The 10,487-nt window shown below is 45.3% G+C and overlaps 1 protein-coding gene and 1 non-coding gene across 2 annotated transcripts; both read right to left on the bottom strand.

Moving 5' to 3' along the window:
• Positions 1–6,105: 6,105 nt before the first annotated feature.
• On the bottom strand, positions 6,106–9,897 carry TPT1 (tumor protein, translationally-controlled 1). The gene is made up of 6 exons (XM_007129788.2): positions 9,713–9,897; positions 9,373–9,446; positions 8,671–8,861; positions 8,164–8,269; positions 7,247–7,363; positions 6,106–6,319 (listed from the first exon to the last, which is right to left on the bottom strand). The coding sequence occupies exons 1-6, from the start codon at positions 9,738–9,740 to the stop codon at positions 6,317–6,319; spliced, it is 519 nt and encodes a 172-aa protein (XP_007129850.1). The 5' UTR covers positions 9,741–9,897; the 3' UTR covers positions 6,106–6,316.
• On the bottom strand, positions 6,387–6,514 carry LOC112065444 (small nucleolar RNA SNORA31). Its single transcript, XR_002892044.1, has one exon. It is a non-coding gene; the product is annotated as a small nucleolar RNA SNORA31 (small nucleolar RNA).
• Positions 9,898–10,487: the final 590 nt, after the last annotated feature.

Raw genomic sequence — 10,487 nt, 5'->3', positions numbered from 1 at the left:
CCAAGTACACGACTGGATTTCTAGTGTCATACTAAATGTTAGAAACTCAGGACTGAATGATGTCTAGTAGCTCTATGAGGCTATTTAAAATACTGTAATCTTTATCATTTCTTAAAATTAATTTTTACTGGAGTATAGTTGATTTACAATGTGTTAGTTTCTACTGTACAGCAAAGTGAATCAGTTATCCATATACATATATCCACTCTTTTTTAGATTCTATTCCCATATAGGTCATTACAGATTATTAAGTAGAGTTTCCTGTGCTATACAGTAGGTCCTTACTAGTTATCTATTTTGTATGGTGTATATATGTCAATCCCAATCTCCCAATTTATCCCTCCCCCCGACTTTCCCCCTTGGTAACCATAAGTTTGTTTTCTATATCTGTGACTCTTTTTCTGTTTTGTAAATAAGTTCATTTGTGCCATTTTTTTTAGATTCCATATAGAAGCGATATCATATATTTGTCTTTCTCTGACTTATTTTACTCAGTATGACAATCTCTAGGTCCATCCACATCGCTGCAAAAGGCATTATTTTGTTCTTTTTTATGGCTGAGTAATATTCCATTATATATATATAAATTTATATATTTTATTTATTCATGTTTGGCTGCGTTTGGTCTTCATTGCTGCGCACAGGCTTTCTCTATTTGCACCGAGCGTGGGCTACTCTTCGTTGTGGTGTGCAGGCTTCTCATTGTGGTGGCTTCTCTTGTTGCAGAGCACAGGCTCTAGGCACGCGGGCTTCAGTAGCTGTGGCATGCGGGCTCAGTAATTGTGGCTCGCGAGCTCTAGAGCACAGGCTCAGCAGTTGTGGCGCACGGGCTCAGTTGCTCCGTGGCATGTGGGATCTTCCCAGACCAGGGATTGAACCCGTGTCCCCTGCGTTGGCAGGTGGATTCTTAACCACTGCGCCACCAGGGAAGTCCTCCATTGTATATATTTACCACATCTTCTTTATCCATTCATCCGTTGATGGACATTTAGGTTGCTTCCATGTCTTGGCTATCGTATTGTGCTGCAGTGAACGCTGGGGTGCATGTATCTTTTTGAATTATGGTTTTCTCTGGATATATGCCCAGGAGTGGGATTGCTGGATCGTATGGTAGCCCTATTTTTAGTTTTTCAAGGAAAATACTGTTATCTTTTGACTGGCAATTGTGGTCTGTGTCCTCTCCCAGAGAACCCCTCAAGTGAGTCACCTAGTGTTTGAATTCTCATTTCTCCTAAATGGTGACTCACACATGCAAAAGCACTGCAGATGGTGTTCCCCCCATCCCCCAGTCTCCTGCTCCCCACTCTACCTCAAAGCTCAGAAAAGAGCACCGTGCATTTATAAACGAAAGCAGATGTCAAGCGTATCCTGGAGTGGGAGAGGGGAGGTCAGTCATTGAGGGAATCATTGAGCAAGCAATTACTTTGGAAAGAAGCCCCACCCAGGCTCATAGTTGGCAATTTTCTCACTGAATTGTGTGGACTCCTGCAAAAACCACATCCACTTGAGGCTCTCAGGGCTCAGCGTAAGGAGAAATCTTAGATGTACGAAACCACGTATAGTAGCACAAATCCGCAATGTACAAGCTCTCAAACAAACTGGAACGTGCTGGTAGTTGAAAACACGCCCGCACAGTAGTGGAAATCTGCTTTGGACAGCCAGCAAGCATGCAGTCCATCGTACCACCGCTGAACTAAGGGATGGACTTGGAGGACTTCAGTGGGATAAATATAAACTACCAGCATTATTATCATTTTTAACTTTATCTGCAAACTCTAAGTTTAAAGAACCTATCCTATTTGAGATGGCTGTCATAACAGCCGACTTCAGAGGGACTTCCCTGGTGGTCCAGACTCCGTGCTTCCAATGCAGGGGGCGCGAGCTCGATCCCTGGTGGGGGAACTAAGATCCCACTTGCTGAGTGGTGCAAGGTATCTATCTCTCCAGGTAGATAGTGTCAGAACTGAGTTGAATGGTAGGACACCCAGGTGGTGTTGCAGAACTGCTTGGTGAGGGGAAAAACATACACACATTTGGTGACCAGAAGTGGAGTACTGAGTGTAAAGGAGACACACAGGAGTGCTTCTCCTTTAGATTTTTTTCTTTTTTTTTTTTTTTTTTTTTGGCCGTGCTGCGCGTCCCGTGGGATCTGAGTTCCTAGACCAGGGATCGAACCCGCGCCCACTGCAGTGGGAGCGCGGACTCTTGACTGGACCGCCGGGGTAAGTCCCTCCTTTAAGATTTTTTAAATTCACAGCCAAAAAAAAAAAAACTGAATTAATTCAATGAAAGGTGTAGAGAGCATCCTTTACTTGTGTATGTTAAAGTATTTCAGTCAAGGACTTTTCCTTTGGAATAATGCAATATTAAACGTTAACAAAAGAACCAAATATCCAAAGAAGTAGCTCACATTTTTATGCAGTATCAAAAGATAACTTTTTCAATGAAGTGATTTTTAAGTATGGTCCACAGCCCCAGAGGACCATCATCTACCCAAAAACCAGCAAGTCGGGCCCTCAGTTTTTATGGACAAAGTCTCTGGAAACACTCACCAACTGCTGCAAAATGAGCTTTTGCAGGAATGTTTGTGGCCCATGAGGGGGTCGTTAGCCAGACTTTCACCATAGGATTAAGGGTTGTACAGTATGACCTACTAAGTGTTGTACAGTATGACCTACTAAGTGCAAGTCAGCAGTCACTAAGATGTGGTCTCTATTAGTTCAAGTCCCCCTGGCTTAAATTCCATTTTACTGCGAGTATCCTGGCTACTAGCCCAGGTCACAGCCCCAAGCACCTGCACACACAGATGCTCAGAAGTTTACAAGGAGGCCTTGTTGTCAGGATTTTTTCAAGTTGGCTGAGGTTTTCGCTACTCTTCTTGCAATTTTACCAGTATAGTTTGTAGAGTTATTGGATAAACCCTGAAGTTCAGATGGAATTTACTGTCCGTGCACTATTTACTAGTGATCTGATTAGATTTTAAGAAAAAAATGTCTGATGGTTCAAATGAGTCATTTACACAACTGTTGCTTAAGCAGATGCACATGTATCTTGCATCAGGACATTTCATGGGCCATACGCTGCCTGTGAGTTTGCTGTTCTCTTGAGCCGATCTTAATCAGGCTTTCTTCCCTACAACTCAAACCAAACACCTGTCGAGTCCACCATTCTCCGTGCTCATCTTACTTGACCTGTTTCCAACAGGTAACCCTGTGGACCTGCTTGCTGCTTCCTAAAATGCTGTCCACTCGACCTCCAGGCCTCTCCCTTGGTTTTCCTACCTCACGGGCAGTTCCCTCTTAATCACTCTGTGGGTTCATCGCGCCGACCAATCTATGTTGGAGGGCTGAGTCCATCCTGCCTAGGTGACCTCACTGTTCTAGCTTCAGATGTCACGCATTATATCTTCCCAGCAGATCTTCTTCACTTTACACCACTTCGCTTTTACAAAAGACCTAGCTACACTAGTACTTGATCCCGCTAATCAAAAGAAATCCGAAGAGAATTTTCCCTCTCACGAAAGAAGGGCGAAAATTGAAAACGGCATTCAGCATTTCTTTTGCAGCGAGGCCTCAGAGGCAGCGTGCACCCCAAGCAGCTTCCCCAGAACTACACTCAGCATCTGTATCAAGCTACCATAGCTCTGAGCTGTGTCTGTGAGCATCTGTGCTTATCTCAGTTTATTTTGTGTATCCATTAGCAAGATGTGTCCTGAGGCAATTGCTTCTTTGCTTTATACCATTTCAGCTTAAGAAAGGCTTCAAAGGAAGGTTCTTTCAGATGCTGGGGAAACCTGTGTCTCTTAAATTCTCTAATTCTCCTCCTGACTGCTTACCTAGTTCACTTCAGTCAAGGGTCAGCATCTCAATTTAGCTTATCCAAAACTGAACTCTTGATTTCCTATCCTGTCGTCCCCGTCTCAGTGTTAACTCCTTTGTTCCAGATGCTCAGGACAAAACACTTGGCATCACCCTTAAATCCATTCTTTCACCTCATTCAACACATCAGCAAGTCCTGTTCTCTAATTTCCAACCACCTCAAGTATCACCCTAGACTAAGCCACTATCATCTCTCACCTAAAAATATTATACATCATTGTTCTCTTTGCTTTTACAGTTACCCAAAAGCCAAAATGACCTTTTAGGTCAGATCATGTCACCCTTCTGTTCAAAAGCCCTCTGGTGGCTTCCCTGCCTGATCTGGTTTCCTCTTTTCCTGTGTACTTACCTCAGCTTTTCCTCTTGCCATCTTGGGTCCGGCATACTGGCCACCTTTTCACCTGAACATGTCAACCACACTACTTCCTAAACTACATTGGCTCTTTTGCCTGTAATGCCCTGCCCCCAGATATCCACAGAACCTCCTTCCTTGTTTTCAGCTTCCTATTCAAGTTATCACATTACAAAAGCCTTCCTAGACAATACTGTAAGAGTCCTTTCTCCACCTGTTTTACATACACGTAGCCCAGAGCTTCAGGTCCACTAGAAACGTACCTGTTTCAAACTAGGCAGCAGTGATACAAACACATGCCTTCTGATATGCACAGAAAGTACTCACCACCTGTTATTCTTCCACAAAATATCTTAACCTGGCTCTAACTGGGAGTTAACTAGAAAAAGATCCAAAATAAGCATTCTTAGGCAACTACCTGAACTTGCTTCCTATATGAAGCCTCTGCGTTGCTATTCCTGTTCTCCCAGTCTTTTCCATGCGAGCTCACTAAATCAGGTTGCAGCTTACATTACCTCAAGACTTCTCCCACTACCAGATTATCCTCACCTTCACAGCACTGACCACTGCCTGAAAATTCTCTTCCGATAGTATGTTTCAGAGGCAGGCAAGTGGCCTCCTAGATCTGTGGTGCTCAAAACCACCCTCAGCATGACTGCAGTTTCCAGTATTTGGGTATGCTCTCACCAGTCACCAGGGGGCACTATCAACCTGATTAGCATTTGTCTTAGGCTCTGAACCACACTATGGTCTCTTGAAGTCACTGGCTGCACCCTGCATTCACATAAAAGTATCACTGGCTTGCCTTTAGACTTAACCCTTATGCTTTTAAAAGTGAAATCAGAAGGCAAGGGTGTAGGGGAATAATTTTCCAGTATTTTTCTTGTAAACTCTTATGAATTATTCTTTGGAATCTTGGAGGCTTTTACTGTTCAGTTATTTGTGAATTGCGATTTTTTCCCTGTATTCCACCATTCAATGTGGACTGCCACAGTCACACAGAAAGCGCACTTTTTTCTTGCATCTGTATTGGAAAACTTAGCAGACAGTAACTGCTCCAGGCATGTCAGATAGATGCATTTTCACATCCTTGTTCTGATACCCACAGCCTTTTCAGATACAATTTGACTAGCACCTGCTTTCCCTCTACCCACCAACTATCCCACACTCCATCTGTCATTTCATCTTTAAAACAGGGGCCAGCAAACCTTTCCTATCAAGGGCCACATGGTTATTTTAGGGCTTGCAGGCCCTTAGATCTGTCACTAATCTCTGCTCTTGCAGTGTCAGAGCCAGTCAATACATAAACAAATGGGCATGGCAGTGTTCCAATAAAACTAGACACAGATTTTGTATTTTTTCACATCCCATAAGCTATTTTGAACCACTTAAAAATATAAGCACCACCTTAGTCACACAAAAATAGGTGGTAGGACAAGCCAGTTTGCCAACCCTGTTCCAAGAAGTTTGACACAAGTATTCCAGGAGACGTCTAGATTTCTCTAGAACTTGGCTCTACTTGCTTTGTAAATAAGCTGAGACAATACTTTGCTTCCAACTGTGTTAAGTCTCTTTTTATTCTTTTGGTAATTTCTTCCAAAGTTAACTACTTCCATTTGTAGGTGATGAAATGTGTAAGACATCCACTTCAAATGTTGGCACCGCTATGAGCATGGTCTTTCCCTTTATTTCAACTCAATTACTGTTGATTCTTGTTTATATTCCAAGTCCCGGCAGTGGTTTTCATTGCAGGAGTTATCTGAAGATGGTCTTATGCTTTCTAGTAGTGGTCTACAACCAGGTTCTAGCTTCTCCAGGAAGGCTACACAGGATGGATTTAGGTATTACATAGTAAACTAAGAGGCATTCTCTCAATTGAGTTTAAATGCATTTTATTTTTAGACAACCTACATGACATGTTTTTTTTTCCTCAAAAACAATGCCTCCACTCCAAACAAATCAACATCAAAACGAAGAGCTCAAGATGACATCAGTCCCATTTGTCTAAGTCCTGGTGTTGTGTGGATGAAAAGCAGCAGCCAGCCAGTTATGACGAGCAGGTGATAGATCCAAACAGCCAAATTTGTTACTGTAAAAACAAGGAAGACCCCATTAACACCTTTCCAATATGAAAATATTTAACATTTCTAGGCTGCAAATGTATTCCCCTATTCAATCTGGGCTGCCACACAGACAGACAGAAAGCGCAGGGATTTTTCTTTTGCATCCTAGTGCAAACCAAAAGAACAACAGCAGATTGTTCAAGGTCTATCAGTGGATGCAGAAATGTCTCATTCTGAGAAAGTTCCACTCACTTTGTTCTAACAAAAGCCTCACACATTCTGAGTCCCTTTAGGCATTTTTGTTCATTGCTGCGCCAATCCTGTTTAGTATAGCCTTAAATTTATCTTACTCCTAATTTACACAGAATCCCCGGAAAGCTAGGATAATGAATGCCTTCATTTCTATATCGCCTCTAGCAATTCCTTGCATAGCAGACATTCATTTAATTTTAGTAAAGCAATTGGCATATCGGATCAGCAGCCAACTCTAAACTGTATTTACTAAAAGCTAGTAACATCAAGGCTTTCACGACCAGCTGCCAATTATCAGTAAATAAGGGTGAACGGTTTCTTTACAAAAAGATTTTAATACTCATGTATCCGTGCAGCAAAATAGGAAGAGAAAGGCAGTCTGATTTCAACAAGCCATTTCTATAGGGAAGATCAACATAGGGTGTTATCTCTGATCTCTAGAGCTCAGTATTTAAGCTACGCTTTGTAATGTCACCTGTAAGTTTTTCTGCAGATAAAGACTCTAAGCCTTTCTGTACCATAAAAATTCTTTACATGTGAAACACCCTCTTTATGCCCCTAAGAGAAACAAGGCCTAGAGCCTCAGTTTAAAAGACTACTGTAGGATCCGTTCTAACTATCCTAGTGGCAAAACAAGGAGGATTATGCCTAGGATAGCTCCATTTTTACATTAATGATTCAACCCACTTCTTTATACTTACACATTTTTCCATTTCTAGACCATCCTTAAAGAAAATCATATACGGGGTCACACCATCCTCACGGTAGTCCAGCAGAGCAACCATGCCATCTGGATTCATGTTTTCACCAATAAAGAACTTAGGAAGTAAAGAAATACTCAGAATTAGATTACGGACGGATGTGTTGTATCAAAACAATAAATCAAAGGACGATTCAGAACACCGCTATTGAAATCAAGGGATTTCAGCAACTAAAGGCTCTGATGCCTAGGAGAAAAAATGCTCACTAATCAAACTTCAGTTCACTCAAAGTACTAATAATAACCAAATAAAAGTACAGAGCAATCCAGGGACACGAGGCTTTCAGGAAACTTACTCAGCCCCACACATCCATTTCCAAACCCTACAAACAAGGCTTTTTACATAGTCAAGCACAGGGAACATAAAGGTAGCAACGAGAGCATATCACATGAGAAGTTATCTTATGGCCAGAGGATGTATGAAAACCGGGAAATTAAAGAGCCAGGTTGTGTTTGTTTTTTTTCTTAGGGGTAAAGGAAAGTCACTGAAGTTTCTCAACAGGACAAGCTCAGATCAGAAAGAGCTTCAGTGGCAACAAGACACATTGGAATTGGAAAGAGAAAACTGGACGACCACTTGGGAGTTAACAAGCAATTCAAGAGAAGGAACTGGGAAATGTTATCTGAGTACAGATAAGATTCTGGAACCAGAAAACAAGATCTGGAAACGTGCTTGGGAGCAGAAAAAGCTACTTCCTACAGCCTAGACTACTGGAGTTGAATCTATGAAGTATTTAAACTGTTCAAAAGACCGAGAAAATAACCACAGCTTAATTACATCAGAGATTCATCAAGCAACTCATTTTTTGCTCAGTTAAAATCGTACAATCCTTCGGTCCAAACATTGAAGTTATTTACCTGATAGTTTTTGAAATTAGCAAGGATATGCTTGATTTGTTCTGCAGCCCCTGTCATAAAAGGTTTTACTCTTTCTGGTCTCTGTTCTTCAAGCTTCCCTTTGATTCTAAAACAACATTTTATTGATAGGTTATTCAGTTCTGAGCATAGTATATTTTCATTAAGTAAAAATTACAAACTGAAACCAGCTGTCACTGAGCAAAATAACGTGGCACTCGCAATCAAGAAATTACTAGTTCACAGGAGGGATGTTCTAATCAACAAGACTGCTTCTAACTTGGAATTTCATGTCAGCTTATCTCCACAGTACTATGCTAAAAAGGTAAAACCAAACCACATGCTCCAGTATGCTCACATTATTTTACTTATAGAAAAACAACCACCCTTCTGAGCTCATTAATAAAAAGACCTCTGACAAGCACGCCTGCCGCTAAAAATCTCAGTTAGCCAACCCCTAAATCCTATAGGATTTTCAGACCTCGACTGGGGTGTGCCGGTATCACTTACGACTTCATGTAATCTTTGATGTACTTCTTGTAGGCTTCTTTTGTGAAGCTGGTTTCCTGCAAGTGATGGTTCATGACAATATCCACACCAGTGACTACTGTGCTTTCGGTACCTTCGCCCTCGGGGCCTTCAGCGGAGGCATTTCCACCAATGAGCGAGTCATCAATGTTACCCTCTGTCCTACTGACCATCTGCATTAAAGAAAAGTTTAGATGCTAACACATCCTCGACTTTACCATAAACGCATCCAAAAAAATCTATGCCGGCACCTCATGTACCCGTCATCCTTCCACCAAACATTCTTGTCGAATACCACGAACACATTATGGGGGGGAAAATTCTAAAATCGATTTCCTGAAACACCTCAGCTCAACAATTCTTTGCTGACCGGAACGAAAAGGGGGTCATTTACAACCCAGTGGAAGTTTTGCGTGGGCTGTCGGGTTGAAGAGCAAGTAGGGATAGGACTTGGGGCTCCCAAACCGGAGACAACCTGTCCCGGACCGCCTGGGAGGAGGATGGGCGCCGAAGCGGCGGACCTATTTCCAGGCTCAGCTCCGCCTCCACTTTTCTAGAAAAACCCGAGCCCGGAAAGAGCGTCTCCTCCGCCAGGAGGCAACGGCGAGGATTGCACAACCCCGGGCGGGGGAGCAGCGGAAACCCGAGCCTACCCGGCCCCGCGCCGCGACCCGGCCGACTCACCTTCCCCTCCACCTCCAGACACAGCCCGTCCGCGACCTCCCGGATCTTGTAGATGTCGGAGAACATCTCATCATCTGTTCGGGGACATATACCCGCCGGTCACGGTACGCCCGAGGCCCGAGCGGGCGCCATTTCCCGCGCCGGCCGGCCGCACGCGGCCCCCGCCCCTCCCCGGGAGCTCGAAACCCCGACGCGCGCCCCAAGCACGGACGCTCCTCGCTCCCAGGAAGGCGCCGGCGTCCCCCAGGCTCACGACACGGCGACGGCGGCCGCCTCCCCGCCCCCACCCACACCCCCGTCCCCCGTGCGCGGCGTTAGGGGCAGTGCAATCCCGACTCACGGCTGATGAGGTCCCGGTAGATGATCATGATGGCGACTGGAGGAAGACAACGGTGGCACTAGCTTAGGAGCACGGAGCTCAGAGCGAGCACGGTGCAGCCGGATCGGCGCTCGGGGGGAGGGGGGAGCGGGCGGAAAAGGCCGACTCTGCCGCTCCCCAACCTCATATAGAGGGCACGTCCCCCTACGTCATCTCCCGCTGCGCCTCCGGAAGCGCCGCAAGCGGTGACGTGGCACGCAGAGCCGCGCGGTGGGCAGGGCCACTGCGCGGGCCGAGGGGAGGACAGGCGAGCATCCGGGAACTTGGCCCCGGGATACAATGCCGCGCGTTCCGCTGGGATCGCGGGGCGGCCGAGGGGAGAGGAGGCGGGGAGGGGAGGGGAGAGGAGGCGGGGAGGGGAGGGGAGAGGAGGCGACAGAGGGAGAATGCTTGAGAGCTTGGAGAGGGGAGGATGGAGGGGGAGGAGCGCGCGGCGGAGGGAGGAGGAAGGGGCTCCCGGGCCCTTAGTGGTGGAAGCGGCGCTTGGGGCCCTGGCCCTCCCGACACTTCAGGGTGGCCCTAGAAGGTGCTGGGCCTAGGTGAGGCTTAGATGAAGGCTCTTCAAGTTTCCGCCCCAGGCTTAGCCCAGCGCAAGCTCCCACCCTTTCTGGGAGCAAAAGTGTCCGCTGTTGTAAAGAACTTTGCTTTTACGGAAGGTCCTCTCGAGGTCTGGAGACCGCGAGGCTGTCCAGGAGGATGCGGTCAGGGGTCTGGGCTTACGGTCGGCCTCTGTGAT

The sequence above is a fragment of the Physeter macrocephalus genome, chromosome 13, assembly GCF_002837175.3.
Source record: "Physeter macrocephalus isolate SW-GA chromosome 13, ASM283717v5, whole genome shotgun sequence".
NCBI classification, from domain to species: Eukaryota; Metazoa; Chordata; class Mammalia; order Artiodactyla; family Physeteridae; genus Physeter; species Physeter macrocephalus.
This window is presented reverse-complemented; position numbering and strand designations above follow the sequence as displayed.